Source organism: Nerophis lumbriciformis, linkage group LG12 (assembly GCF_033978685.3).
Source record: "Nerophis lumbriciformis linkage group LG12, RoL_Nlum_v2.1, whole genome shotgun sequence".
Classification (NCBI taxonomy): Eukaryota; Metazoa; Chordata; class Actinopteri; order Syngnathiformes; family Syngnathidae; genus Nerophis; species Nerophis lumbriciformis.
In genome coordinates, this window is record NC_084559.2 from 44,698,483 (window position 1) to 44,714,540 (window position 16,058).

Genomic DNA, 16,058 nt, shown 5'->3' on the forward strand with positions numbered 1-16,058 from the left:
TGACACAGCAACAGTTGCTTTTATATTAACTTCTCTTTAGATCAGGGGTGTCAAACGTAAGGCCCGTGGGCCGGATCAGGCCTGCGAAGAGGTTTGATCCGGCCCGCGGGATGAGTTTGCCAAGTATAAAAATGAGCCGAAATTTTTGAATGAAAGAAACTGCTGTTCTAAATGTGTCCACTAGATGTCGCAATACCAATTATTTGTATCTATGTAGATGATGCTACATATGTAAAAAAATATATAAACCACATGATGTTAGTACATTAGTCGAGGAAAATGAGCAAACTACATAAATAACATGCTGTAATTAGATTTGTATATTTTATTTTTATCTTGAGCACAGCCGTGGAATTAACACAGTATTATGCCTAATTTTGTTGTGATGCCCCGCTGGATGCATTAAACCAGTGGTCCCCAACCACCGGGCCGCAGCCCAGTACCGGTCCGTGGATCGATTGGTACCGGGCCGCACAAGAAATAAAAAATTTAAAAATTAAAAATACATTTTTTTTTTTTATTAAATCAACATAAAAAACACAAGATACACTTACAATTAGTGCACCAACCCAAAAAACTTCCCTCCCCCATTTATACTCATTCACACTCATTCGCACAGAAGGGTTGTTTCTTTCTGTTATTAATATTTGTGGTTCCTACATTAAATATCAATATAGATCAATAAAGTCTGCAGAGATACAGTCCGTAAGCACACATGATTGTATTTTTTTATGACAAAAAAAAAAAAAAAAAATACCATACCACCATGGGGGGGTAACGGGGGTATATTGTAGCGTTAGTGCTGCAAGGGGTTCTGGGTATTTGTTCTGTTGTGTTTATGTTGTGTTACGGTGCAAATGTTCTCCCGAAATGTGTTTGTCATTCTTGTTTGGTGTGGATTCACAGTGTGGCGAATATTTGTAACAGTGTTAAAGTTGTTTATACGGCCACCCTCAGTGTGACCTGTATGGCTGTTGACCAAATATGCTTTGCATTCAATTGTGTGTGTGTGTGTGAAAAGGCCGTAGATATTAAGTGATTGGGCCGGCACGCAAAGGCAGTGCCTTTAAGGTTTATTGGCGCTCTGTACTTCTCCCTACGTCCGTGTACACAGCGGCGTTTTAATAAGTCATACATTTTACTTCTTGAAACCGATACCGATAATTTTGAAACCGATACCGATAATTTCTGATATTACATTTTAAAGCATTTATCGGCCGATAATATCGGCAGTCCGATATTATCGGACATCTCTAATAAATAACAACAAATAAAGATTCAAGATTCAAGATTGTTTATTGTCATATGCACAGTTAAACAGACAGTTTGCCGTACATTGAAAATCTTACTTTGCTAGTCCACCCTTCAACAAGTCACACGGTACTTAGCTAAAAATAAAAAATAAAAATAAAAATGTATACACAAGGCACATTAAGTAACATAACATTATTGCACATTCTGATTGACAGTCAACAGTATCAATATGGAGTTGACATTTGGTCACAGCAGCAGTTAAAGTAAAGTTTAAAGGTAGAATACTATTAACCACAACATGTAAGTGTAAAAAAAACAACATCATGATTTGTACATTTTCCGAATGTGCTTGTTCTGTTTTTAAACAAAGAAAACAATCCGAAGTTGTCTTTATTTTTTAAGTTATCGTGCCGTGATGATACCAGTCCGGCCCACTTGGGAGTAGATTTTTCTCCTTTTGGCCCCCAATCTAAAATGAGTTTGACACCCCTGCTTTAGACTCTTATTAATATACTTATTTTGTCTTGTTAATATCTGCACTTCCAACTTTACTAATCACTTATTTTTTAGCTTAGCAATTAGCTTGCTGACTTGCTCTCAGTGTGTAACATGTTTAGCCTTGTCCTCTAGTGACAATGATACTTAAAATACGAAGAAATGCAGTTTATTTGGTTATTATTATTAGCTCTACAGTGTGTATGGAGACACAAAATCAGCTGCTAGCCGCTTGTCAGCCGGGTGACTATAAATAGTGTCAGCAAGAGGGGATCGGCGTTTGTGATTGGCATTAAAAGGTATGTACTTTTTCATGAAAATCGGCCGATTGATCGGCAAATCTCGAGTAAATAGCATAGCAATACTAGCTAAATTGTATACAGTCTATTATATGGCTGTATTTTTAAGTTTCGAAACACCTCAATTATACACATTCCCCCTCTAACGCTCTAACACCAAACCCATTTTGCAGCAATGGTTCCAGAGAGAAAGAGGCGCTCGCCAGGAAACATCAGCAGGTCGCAAACGGGCAGCACAGCTATGCGCCTCAGCCTTCATCTAGCAGATCAAGGGCCTTGAACTAAAGCACTACCGACACTGACCTTGCAGAGACCCAGCACCCGATAGAGCTCTAACAAGGCATTAGCAGGCACCTCAAATATACCTTACAACTCGTTGCCTAAAGAAACACAGCTGCCCGCTGTGTTTTTCAGGGCGCACAGGGCAAACCTGCAAGCAACATGCGGTGCTTGGGTGAGCTCAAGGGTGCAGCTGGGTGGTCAAGAATTCAAAGCAGTTGGGGGGACAAAGTTTATACAGATTTTTTTAATGGCATATTCCCCCTCCATGATCGAACACACTCCACTGAATCCGAAGGATATCAGTTCTTAGGGATAATTGAGGTTAGTTCAGGTTGCTTCTACGCAATGGATGATGCATTCCTAAGTAGTACAGTGAAATCAGTCTTTCCTCTTTAAGTGCTACTCTGATACTACAAAACTCAAAACCAGTGAAGATGGCATAGAAAACAATGATTTGCGAATCCTTTTCAACCTATATTCAATTGAATAGACTGCAAAGACAAGATACTTAACGTTCGAACTGGTAAACTTTGTTATTTTTTGCAAATATTAGCTCATTTGGAATTTGATGCCTGCAACATGTTTCAAAAAAGCTGGCACAAGTGGCCAAAAAAGACTGGCAAAGTTGAGGAATGCTCATCAAACACTTATTTGGAACATACAGTACCACAGGTGAACAGGCTAATTGGGAACATGTGGGTGCCGTGATTGGGTATAAAAGCAGCTTCCATGAAATGCTCAGTCATTCACAAACGAGGACGGGGCAAGAGTCATCACTTTGAGTGTTGTTAAAAGGAAAGGCCATGTAACACAGTGGTAAAAATGCCCCTTTGCCAACTTTTTTGCAATGTGTTGCTGCCATTAAATTCTAAGTTAAGTTTCTCAGTTTGAACATTACATATCTTTGCAGTGTATTCAATTGAATATAAGTTGAAAAGGATTTGCAACTCATTGTATTCTGCTTTTATTTACGATTTACACAAGGTGCCAATTCCACTGGACATTTAGGTTCTAGACCTAAAAATGATATCTACAGGTCAAATTCCCCACAAAATAGACACAGTGGTCATTTTAAGCTTGATTTTGGATGCAGACTTTTGCGTTTAAGCCACATTTTGGCCATGTCTTTATACTCTCAAATTGCCTAGTCTGTGTTTTGGTTGCATCTCAGTTATTTTCTCGCAAAGTTCAAATAAATCAGCAAAATACCCTCGAGGGCAGAAAGACGGACTCAGAAAAAGTTACTCTGTACATTACATGCAGTACAAGTTTTTCTCACTTTTCCCTGCCGTGGTTATACAGGGGCTTTGCTCGCGTCCTCCTCGGCTTACAGCACAAACATCAATGGCTACTACATTATGGAGTATTCATAAAATCGTTAAAAAAAATGTGTGTGTGTGTATGCACAAACTCAGCCATGGACAGACAATCCAGCACGACACCGAAGCAAAAAAAACGAGAGAAAATTAAAGTAAGCCTATTTTGTGTCCCCTTGTACTGATGTTTTGCTGTTGATGCCACAGATGTTTGAGGAAATGCTTAACAGAGAATGAGGAAACACTGGCTATGGTGTCTATATATTAACACATTTTCTACTCTTTTTTTCATTCATAATATTAACCATATCAATGTTGAAGTAATCATTGACTAAGGCGACAAAAATCTAATCAGAATACCCAAATAATAGTTTAAAAGGGACCTATGATGATTTATCTACATTTAAAACACATCCGCAGCTGGGAAAGGCTCCAGCCACCCGGGCCACTCTGAGAGGCACAAGGGGTAGAAAATGAATAGATAGATGGATGGATAGATAAAACTGATAATACATACATTCTGTGTCCATTTTTCTCCACAGCCACTTTTATTTGAGTCTATCTACAAGATGCTTGCGAAGGTTATCCCAGATTGCAAATGAAACCACCGCCGCATCCTCTACAAAAGTATAATCATTTATCTTTTGAAAAATGTACAATGTTTCTTTGCATATCTTGAAATTGTCACCGCAATTTATTTGTCTAGACACAGTCGTAAATCTGTATAATAATAAATAATTAGTATATAGATTCACCCGGTCACAACATTAGGTACACCTGCCTGCACACTTTCCAAACGTTTACTAATCACGTATTTCTTAGCTTAGCGATTAGCTTGCTGACTTGCTCTCAGTGTGTAACATGTTTAGCCTTGTGCTCCAGTGACAATGATACTTATGTTACCAAGAAATGCAGTTTATTTGATTATTTTTATTAACTCTACAGTGTGTATGGAGACACACATTAGCTGCTAGCCGCTTGTCAGTCGGGTGACTATAAATAGTGTCAGCAAGAGGGGATAGGAGTTTGTGATTGGCATTAAAGGGTACAGTATGTACTTTTTCAAGAAAACCAGCCGATGTATTGGCAAATCCCTAGTAAATAGCATAGCAATACTAGCTAAAGTGTTTAAGTTTCGAAACACCTCAACTATACACATTCCCCCACAATTAGATGAAAATTATACTTTATCCTACTTTTATTTGTCTTTCTTTCACAGTGTGGAGCATAGGGAGAGGTGCTCCCTATGCAAAGTACGTCCTTGAATTCACAACATAGCTCAGACCAAAATTAATGAACCATGAACCTTATGATTTTACGCTTTGAAATAGTTTAACACGGGTATCCAACATTGTAACAACATTTATAAGTTAGAAAATATTAAATTCATCATAGGTCCCCTTAAACATTCCTTTGTGTGTCTAATTTGTCTCCAGTACCGTTGATAACATTACACCAAGACAGGGCATTATATTGATTTTGGAGATAAAAAGGGGGCGATCCAAGTACATTTGCTCTACAACAGGGGTGTCAAACTCATTTTAGCTCAGAGGCCGCATGGAGGAAAATCTGTGCACACGCGGCCTGGACTAATAAAATCATGGCATTAAAACTAAAAAATTAAGACAAATTCAGATTGGTTTTTTTGTCTTACTTTGGCCAAAAATAAAACAAACACATTATGAAAATATTACAATAAAATTATAGAATAAAATACCGGCAACGGTAAAGTTTACATCTATGAAGGAAAGAAGAAAGTGAATGAATGTTTATAACTGAATAAATTCACATATGCATAAAAATGTGTTTTCTTTTGTAATTTTTTTTTTTTAATGAATTAAGTAACGTTTATGACTACCTTTTTCCAAAACACAATATAGAATGTGAGAAATAACAGGATAATGCATACATTTATCATTTGTTTTCAAAACGGTTACAAAAAAAGTGGGACCCCAAAAACGTACTGTGGGACCCCATTTTTATGACTTGATGGGATCCCTGGGACCCCATTTTGAAAATTCCTAGCACCAACACTGATGAAGTATTGGTGCGTGCAAAACAGCAGCAGGTGGCTGTGGCCTGCGGGCCGGTTCTAATACTAATCAAATATCACTGGACTCTCACTATTATGTTATATCCACTATGGACTGGACTCTCACAATATTATGCTAGATCCACTCGAAGACCATTGCACTTGTGGAGACGCCCAGGGGGGGGTCTCCACATCTGCGGTCCCCTCCAAGGTTTCTCATTGTCCCATTGGGTTGAGTTTTTCCTTGCCCTGATGTGGTATCTGAACCGAGGATGTCGTTGTGGCTTGTGTAGCCCTTTGATACACTCGTGATTTAGGGCTATATAAATAAACATTGATTGATTGATTGATCATCCCGGGTGCCATTGATAATTCATTCGCGAGCCTGATCTGGCCTGCGGGCCTTGACTTTGACACCCCTGCTCTACAACTAACTGACATAATGGGAAACGACTGCCGGTTTCAATTTCTGTTGCAAAAAAACACATAAGGAACTTTAGTCTGAGAGATGTTTTTGGGTCTGGATATGCAAATCCGCGTGACTGTGGGCATATATAGAGATTCTCTGCGAACCAACCCAGCCCGAGTATAAGCAGGGATGTCCAAATATACGACAGTGATGGATGCCTAAAATTCAGTCGGCAACTTGGCCAATTGAACACATTAGGAAGAGGCACCTGTTTTCCACCCGTACAAATCTATTAAAAGATAACAGCAAAGGCGGCTCCTGCACTATTAGTAAATTATAGCTCTGTCTGCATATGGTGAGAGAGTGGGCCTCCCTTTTAACACTTCATAGTCTTATTAGCAGTCTCACAGTGCCACCCAGTGGCTCATATTGTAGATTATTTGGGTTCAAATTTGAGGTATTTTGACATGCAGTACAGTAAGGATTCATGTGTTTGTCATTTGAGGTCACCTAACAATACCATGGCATGAAGCAAAATGCAATGTTGAACTGACTGATGCATTTCTGGGTCAATAAAGTCAATATGTACTATAATGTTTGAAACAAGCCTTTCTGAGGGGTGTCAGGGCTAGATAGCTGCTGATTTGAGACAATGTGTGCAATATAAAACCATTACGATCAACTCAGACCTACTTTCTTCAAGCAATAACAACAGACAAGTGCTCTTAACATGACACCATTACGACATGTCTCGGGTTAAGGCTTCGGTGCAACACATAAATGTGTCTCACATAAATTATCTGTGGGTAAATATTTCTGCATGTGCTGTGGTAGGCATGCATCTGCCCGAGTGTAAAGAGGAGGGGCGCTAAGACCTGTAAATACTTTTACAGCAGGCAATTTGTCACGAGGTGTAAATGTCTCTGATTCCTAACAGGAGTGGGGTAAAATTTACAATCACTCAGGAAGTGACAATGTACAAAAAAGGACCACTTTTTACACTCTCTCATCTTCCTCACACCACTAAAAACCTGTTCATAAATCTCCCTCCCAGACGTCTGCTGTTGTCAGATATCATGCCTTGACAAAGCCGTCTAACCGCCATTGTCTTGACAGAAATATGATATGTGAAACTGCAATGTCACATCACTTAACGTGATTTAGCCTAAGCTAGCGCGCACCATTTTAATCAATCAAAACATGTCACCTTTCTCCTGTAATGATAGTAGAGGTAAAGGGTGATCTACTAAGACTCATCCCCGGCTGTTGATTTATGACAACTGCCAGCCAATGCACTAAAAGAGCCTCCTCTCGTCTTGTCTTTGGGGTTTCTATCAAATTGGCAAATAAGTAGGGCAGGGCAGCAGTATACATCATGTCTTGTTTGTAAATAAAAAACGGATGTCTGCTTGAAACCTGCACACAATAGATCTGTTTTCTGGCCGTGCACGTTTTAAATGGGTACACCAAATGTCGAGAGTAGGGTTGTCCCGATAACAATATTTTGGTACCGGTACCAAAATGTATTTTGTTACTTTTTGATACTTTGATTCTTTTTAAAATAAAGGGGACTACAAAAAATAGCATTATTGGAATTATTTTAACAACAATTTTTAGGGTACATTAAACATATATTTCTTATTGAAATCGAAGAACAATTTTGGCCTTAAATAAAATAGTGAACATACGACAACTTCTCTTTTAGTAGTAAGTAAGCAAACAAAGGCTCCTAATTAGTCTGCTGACTAATGCAGTAACATATTGTGTCATTTATCATTCTATTATTTTGTCAACATTATAAAGGACAAGCTGTAAAAATTGATTATTAATCCACTTATTCATTTACTGTTAATATCTGCTTACTTTCTCTTTCAACATGTTCTATCTACACTTCTGTTAAAATGTAATAATCACTTATTCTTCTGTTGTTTGATACTTTACATTAGTTTTGGATGATACCACAAATTTAGGTATCGATCTGATACCAAGTAGTTACAGGGTCGTACATTGGTCATATTCAAAGTCCTCGTGTGTCCAGGGACATATTTCCTGAGTTTATAAACATAATATGAATGTTTTAAAAAGGAAAAAAGATTTTGTGACGATAAAAAGTATCGATGTAATCATAGTAGTATCGACGAGATACGCTATTTTATCAGGTGTAGATCCACCCATGGCGTTTGTTTACATTCAGGAGTGCTATCTTGTGTTAGCGGTGAAGCATGTTTAGCTATTCCTCGTCCTGCAGGGATGATACTTGTAATAACGTACTTTACTTGTCACCATGGAGGCGAGGATGAGTGATTTAGAAGTACCTAAAACACTGCAGACTGCGAATGGATGTTAGCTGCTAGCTAGCTAGCCGTGTTTTAAAGTGCCTCTTCCTGAGGGAGTTTCAGTGTTATAACTTCACCTTTATCGTTAGTTTTCAAGCAAAATGTGTCCATTCTCCCTTTTCTGCCTACACACTGTGTCTGCTTGTAAGTACTCCGTGGTTGTGCGCTGCCGAACATGCTCCTCTGCTCGTAAAACCAGCAATGACACAAAGTGACGACGACGCGCCTTCATGTCCGTTAAAAAAAGAAGAAGGGGGAACCGGTACTTTTCAAATAGAGTATAGTACCATTTTTGATTCACTAGCACTGCAATACTATACTATACAGGTATACCGTACAACCCTAATGTGTAGGGCTTGCTAATGCACTCAATACGCAGGCTAGCTTCCTCCTCAATGATCTATGCCATGGCTAACCAAACTGCGGCTCATCAGAGTCTTCAAAAGTTTATGTAGAAGATTGTCCAATCGCGTGTTTTAGCCTAAAATTGGTCCCTTGTGGATTGGAGTGGAGCAATCTTGCAGCCCTCTTGTGGGAAAATATAGAATCGATGGTCAATGTCTATGAATTTCATATGGAAAAAATCTAAAGCACAGCATCAATATATATGACCCAATCCAAATAACCTTCCCCACTCATGGTGTAAATTACCTATAATCAACAAATAAAGTATACATACTTTATATAAAACCTTCTGCTCATTGAACTTTGTGACATTATAATACATGTTCAAACACTATGTATAATTTAAAAATTACACATATGTAAATTCACTACAGTGCATGATGGGTGCAAAACACTCTCTCCACACTTCCCCGTGTTTGGCGCATTTTAGCTGCTTGATCTTTCTGATTGATTACAAAACTTTCAGGAGATCATCAGGGAAGTACAAACAAGGTAGCAGTCGAACTTTCACATACTCTTAATAGTCAACGGTTTATCGTTTATACTTCGTATTGCATTGTCGTGACTCGCCAGGGTCTGATGTGGGAGGAGGACTGTTAAATTTGAAGTATTTAAAGTTAGGTGTTGTCGTTCACTCTGTTGTAGCTTGCATTAAACAATGCAAACTGAAGTGTTATTTTGTACAAATTATTGTTACGTCACAATCAACACTCTGCTGTGTGGCGAAAAACAGTGTCATGATGTGTGTATTTGTGTACGTGTGTCAAAACCATATAACAGCGTATTGGCGATTACCCTCCAAAATATGGCACACCAGGTACTGTGATCTTAAATGTCTGGCAAACTTCATTCTTTAATTTGGTATGAAATAAATATGCAAACTTAAAGCAAACTTAATATTAATATGCAAACTTAAAGCAAACTTAATATGCAGACTTTATGCAAACTTAAAGCAAACTTAATATGCAAACTTTACACGTAAAAACAGCTTTGTAACGTGATCACAGATCACTATGAGACAGCACACATAATTGGAGTAAATAATCATTAAACAAGCTACTGAAGTTAGTGTAGCGCTTTCGATATAAAATTTAATGTGATGCTTATTTAATTACAAAACACATTTAATATCCAGTATATAAGTAGACCAACTTCAGAACTGTATAAATATATATATACAATATATATACATTGTGTGTGTATACATACATTGAGTTGAGTGTGTATGTTTGTGTGTATACAGGTAAAAGCCAGTAAATTAGAATATTTTGAAAAACTTGATTTATTTCAGTAATTGCATTCAAAAGGTGTAACTTGTACATTATATTTATTCATTGCACACAGACTGATGCATTCAAATGTTTATTTCATTTAATTTTGATGATTTGAAGTGGCAACAAATGAAAATCCAAAATTCCGTGTGTCACAAAATTAGAATATTACTTAAGGCTAATACAAAAAAGGGATTTTTAGAAATGTTGGCCAATTGAAAAGTATGAAAATGAAAAATATGAGCATGTACAATACTCAATACTTGGTTGGAGCTCCTTTTGCCTCAATTACTGCGTTAATGCGGCGTGGCATGGAGTCGATGAGTTTCTGGCACTGCTCAGGTGTTATGAGAGCCCAGGTTGCTCTGATAGTGGCCTTCAACTCTTCTGCGTTTTTGGGTCTGGCATTCTGCATCTTCCTTTTCACAATACCCCACAGATTTTCTATGGGGCTAAGGTCAGGGGAGTTGGCGGGCCAATTTAGAACAGAAATACCATGGTCCGTAAACCAGGCACGGGTAGATTTTGCGCTGTGTGCAGGCGCCAAGTCCTGTTGGAACCATCACTGATGGTGGAAACTTTACACTAGACTTCAGGCAACGTGGATCCTGTGCCTCTCCTGTCTTCCTCCAGACTCTGGGACCTCGATTTCCAAAGGAAATGCAAAATTTGCATGGTTGGGTGATGGTTTGGGGTGCCATGTCATCTGCTGGTGTCGGTCCACTCTGTTTCCTGAGATCCAGGGTCAACGCAGCCGTCTACCAGCAAGTTTTAGAGCACTTCATGCTTCCTGCTGCTGACCTGCTCTATGGAGATGGAGATTTCAAGTTCCAACAGGACTTGGCGCCTGCACACAGCGCAAAATCTACCCGTGCCTGGTTTACGGACCATGGTATTTCTCTTCTAAATTGGCCCGCCAACTCCCCTGACCTTAGCCCCATAGAAAATCTGTGGGGTATTGTGAAAAGGAAGATGCAGAATGCCAGACCCAAAAACGCAGAAGAGTTGAAGGCCACTATCAGAGCAACCTGGGCTCTCATAACACCTGAGCAGTGCCAGAAACTCATCGACTCCATGCCACGCCGCATTAACGCAGTAATTGAGGCAAAAGGAGCTCCAACCAAGTATTGAGTATTGTACATGCTCATATTTTTCATTTTCATACTTTTCAGTTGGCCAACATTTCTAAAAATCACTTTTTTGTATTAGCCTTAAGTAATATTCTAATTTTGTGACACACGGAATTTTGGATTTTCATTTGTTGCCACTTCAAATCATCAAAATTAAATGAAATAAACATTTGAATGCATCAGTCTGTGTGCAATGAATAAATATAATGTACAAGTTACACCTTTTGAATTCAATTACTGAAATAAATCAAGTTTTTCAAAATATTCTAATTTACTGGCTTTTACCTGTATATACATATATATGTATATATATGTACAGATAATTTTTTTGTATGAATTTCAAGTAAATTGATGCATTTTAAATATTTTCTGTTATATACATACATACGTACATTGTGTATTGAAATACACTACGTACACATGTATATATAAAGATATATATACACTTTTACGTATTTATATATTATGTATCATATTATGTACTGCATATACTGTATACGTACACATATATATGTACAGGATACGTATATGAGTTTGTATTGTTACTTTACATGCAGTCGGCTTTTGGCTCTGTTTGCATTGCAGTTTTTCGCGAAAATAAAAGCGATATTTCTAAAATTTCGTAAAAGTATATTTGCAGCTTGTTTTCATTAAAATGTGTTTTGTGTCATGAGTCGTAACTCTTGTAAAATCTCGTACCGCAAAACTCCACTTTGAGGAAGATGGACGCATTGCGATTCCATGGTTTAGGAGATGTGATTACAATTGCAGCCACTGCCGTGATTGTCAGTAGCAGACAAAGGCAGCGCGTAATCGCTCAAAGGCAACGTCCTTACCTACGGCAGCGGCCACAAATAAGGGATTTTTGGGACAGAATTGTGAACGAGGATTGGGGATTTATGGCTATGGAAGTATTATTGTAGCAAAAAGTATTTGCAAACACGTATCTCAACATTTGATTTGAATTCATTATTATTTTTTGAGCAATGACAGTTTAAAAAAAACACTTAAATGATTGAGTATCCAAAAGGGCCCCACTGATAATTGTTAAAAATAAGTCATACATTTTTTTCACTTAAGTCTCTCGACCAGACCTGGGCAAATTAAGGCCCGGGGGCATGCGGCCCGTTAAGTTTTTCAATCTGGCCCGCCGGACATTCCCAAATAATTTTTTCCGATCTTTAAGATGGAAACTGTAGCCGCCATTATGATGTGCAGTGATGTTTTCAAATGACCGTAAGTCTTGAACTATACAACATATTTCAATGGTTGGAATCTGCACTTTTGCATGATATACTAGTTACTATGGTATTCTAATTAGTGACTATGGTAATCTAATTAGTTACTATGGTAATCTAAGTCACAGCAGCTCAGACGAGGCACCAAGCAGTGTGGGTGTGGAGCATTTCCACAGAGTGTTTCCAGAGCGGCCAGCCTGAAATGCGGGTGTCAGGGACAGATGCGGAAGGAGATTTTTACAACAAAGTTCTAAAGCTTAGTGATATATCAGATATATCAGTTTGTAAGTGGGTTTATTTTTTACCCTTCGCGTTCATATTTCGCTGTGTTTGTTGCATTTTTGTTGTGTTTCGCTTGGTTGTAAAATATGTCGATCGAGAGGGGGTGTGACGTTCATATGTTGTCAATATTCAGTGTTTTATATTTCATAGTTAATATTGTAAATCCCACATTCTTTATTTTCATATACATTCTGTGTCTCATTCAGTACAAAATTTAGAATTCCATTCTGTCATAACATTTTTAGCATTCAATCAGACATTATTGTGAGGTTTTGTATTAGTGTTTGTATTAGTGTTGCAGACACGTTTGTTTTTCTCTAAATTTGGCCCCCCGAGTTAAAGTAATTTCCTGCTCTCAATCAACTTCAGATTTATCTGTCAATTATACCTTTTTATTATGCTTATATGTTTGTTTGTCTTATGCCGTTTTTGTCATAAAACTTAATTTTTATATGGCAAACACACAAATTAGCAATATTTTCGCCAACAAATATTTGTAAGTAGAATATTTAAAGTGAAGCATTTAATAACAACATTGATTTTGATGTGTTATTCTTTTTTGAGCAAAGACAGGTTTAAGAAAAAAACAGCCTGCATAGCAGAGTTGCGTTATTAGAGTCAACACTGCAACTTTTACTCGTTACATTTCACCTGTTTGCTCGTTTATTCCACTTTTAATTGTTTTTTGAGGTTGTTTTTTTTTGTTTAGTCTTTAATGGCATTTTTAGAATAGGGCCGCACTTTGAACACTTGTAGTACGTAAGTAAGTAAGGGAACTATACCTGTGACCACCACGGAGTGGGTAGACCCACATGCCATCGTCTTCACCCTGCCCAGCCCTCCTTCTGTGAACTCTCCGAGGCGAGAGTCCTCTGGGGTGACGTCACCTGGTCTGCCATGCCCGCTCTGGCCCAGCTCTCTATTGCCCCAGCACAGCAGATCCATCGTCAGTTAAACCTAACTGGATGCAGTGAAAAGACGCCGGTTAGTTCCTATTCATTTCGGTTCGACATGATAAAGAACCAATATTGTTCTTGTCATTAGCATTGAGTTCACCTAAAGCCAAATTAGTAATAAACCATGAATGTGATACAAATTCTTCTAAACGTGTTTATTTCTGCCCTAATTAGAATGTGACCCCGCACACACACACACACACACACACACAAAACTGTGCGTGAACACACACCAACCCCACAGCAATATAACCGACACCATTCCATCCGACTGATATTGGAATTTTCCGAAAGAGCAAACCAATAGATAACCCATTACAAAACTATAAGAGATCAATAGCTAATTTCTTGGCATTGATTACCCCTCGGACATTTAACATTCACCGTGTGGCCGCGGTGTGTGTTCCGTTCGCCGACATCCCCATTGGCTCTTGCAAGTATTAAAATTATCGATTGAGACAGAGGACTAAAAATGTCAAGCTGTTCATTAATCTTAATAAAGGCTGGACTTGACCACAGCGCCCCCTCTCTTTGCACAAACAGAAGCACACATACAAACACATGTCCGAATAGGCACCCTCTGTCGGCTGTGATTTAAGTCCTAACCATCAATTAAAAAAAAGAAAATATTCATATCGACTATCCTAGAATATCGCCTACAATTAATTAGTCAGAACTGTCGAAATAAGGCATGTCGGCAAAGAGATTAGAAGGCTAATTAATCCTTAAGAATCCTGTTAATTGTGCGGAACTGATTGGAGATCAATTAGCAAAAGCTGCAACCAACAACGGCGCTGTGGATTCAGTCTCAGCTGGTCTGAGCTCCAAAGAAATCAAGACATTACAGAACTCTGGTCAATACAACACTGCAGTTGCGAACATTAAGAGAATTAGATTTACTTCAAAATGTGACTTTTTCTTCTGCAATGTAGTTTAAAGGTTTGCATTGTTGAATTACCTCGATCAGACTGACCCGTGCCCACGTGTTCTTGCTTCCCTTGCTGGCGTGCATGGACAACTTTCTCCCACAACCGCTATGTTTGCCCCCCGTCACCCTGGCTCCATGTACTTCTCCTGTTGTCTATGCACTCACCACATTGGCAGGGTTACGGTCTCCATGGCACCCGTTGGCAGGAAATAAACATCCATCCATCCATCCATCCATCTTCTTCCGCTTATCCGAGGTCGGGTCGCGGGGGCAGCAGCCTAAGCAGGGAAGCCCAGACTTCCCTCTCCCCAGCCACTTCGTCCAGCTCCTCCCGGGGGATCCCGAGGCGTTCCCAGGCCAGCCGGGAGACATAGTCTTCCCAACGTGTCCTGGGTCTTCCTCGTGGCCTCCTACCGGTCGGACATGCCCTAAACACCTCCTTAGGGAGGCGCTCGGGTGGCATCCTGACCAGATGCCCGAACCACCTCATCTGGTTCCTCTCGATGTGGAGGAGCAGCGGCTTTACTTTGAGCTCCCCCCGGATGACAGAGCTTCTCACCCTATCTCTAAGGGAGAGCCCCGCCACCCGGCGGAGGAAACTCATTTCGGCCGCTTGTACCCGTGATCTTGTCCTTTCGGTCATAACCCAAAGCTCATGACCATAGGTGAGGATGGGAACGTAGATCGACCGGTAAATTGAGAGCTTTGCCTTCCGGCTCAGCTCCTTCTTCACCACAACGGATCGATACAGCGTCCGCATTACTGAAGACGCCGCACCGATCCGCCTGTCGATCTCACGATCCACTCTTCCCTCACTCGTGAACAAGACTCCGAGGTACTTGAACTCCTCCACTTGGGGCAAGATCTCCTCCCATTGGAGGGGGGGGACCCACGTTGCCTCTTCAGGCTGTGCCCGGCCGGGCCCCATGGGGACAGGCCCGGCCACCAGGCGCTCGCCATCGTGCCCCAACTCCGGGCCTGGCTCCGGAGGGGGGCCCCGGTGACCCGCGTCCGGGCGAGGGAAATCTGAGTCTCGGTTCTTGCATTTCCATAGAAGTCTTCAAGCTGCTCTTTGTCTGATCCCTCACCTAGGACCTGTTTGTCTTGGGAGACCCTACCAGGGGGCATGGAAGCCCCCGGACAACATAGCTCCTAGGATCATTGGGACACGCAAACTCCTCTACCACGTTAAGGTGGCAGCTCAGAGAGGAGTAAACATCGAGCTAATATTTTCTGAATTGAAGTTAGCTATAAACAGAGCGGGAAACTGGTCAAAGGCGCTGTATATGTGCCTCGCATATTCATGTAAAGCAGGGGTGTCAAACGTACGGCCCGAAGGCCGGATTAGGCCCGCGAATAGGTTTTATAGGGCCCGTGGGATGAGTTTGCTAAGTACAAAAATTAACCAGAAATTTTTTAATAAAA

General features: G+C 39.9%; 1 protein-coding gene across 1 annotated transcript in view; it reads right to left on the minus strand.

Moving 5' to 3' along the window:
• The window catches only part of LOC133622891 (uncharacterized), a 586,815-nt gene that overhangs the window by 564,964 nt on the left and 5,793 nt on the right, over positions 1–16,058 (minus strand). Inside the window, exon 2 of the mRNA XM_061985724.1 lies at positions 13,532–13,710. Within this exon, the coding sequence (XP_061841708.1) occupies positions 13,532–13,694 (163 nt within the window). The 5' untranslated portion in view covers positions 13,695–13,710. The remainder of the gene's footprint in view (positions 1–13,531; positions 13,711–16,058) is intronic.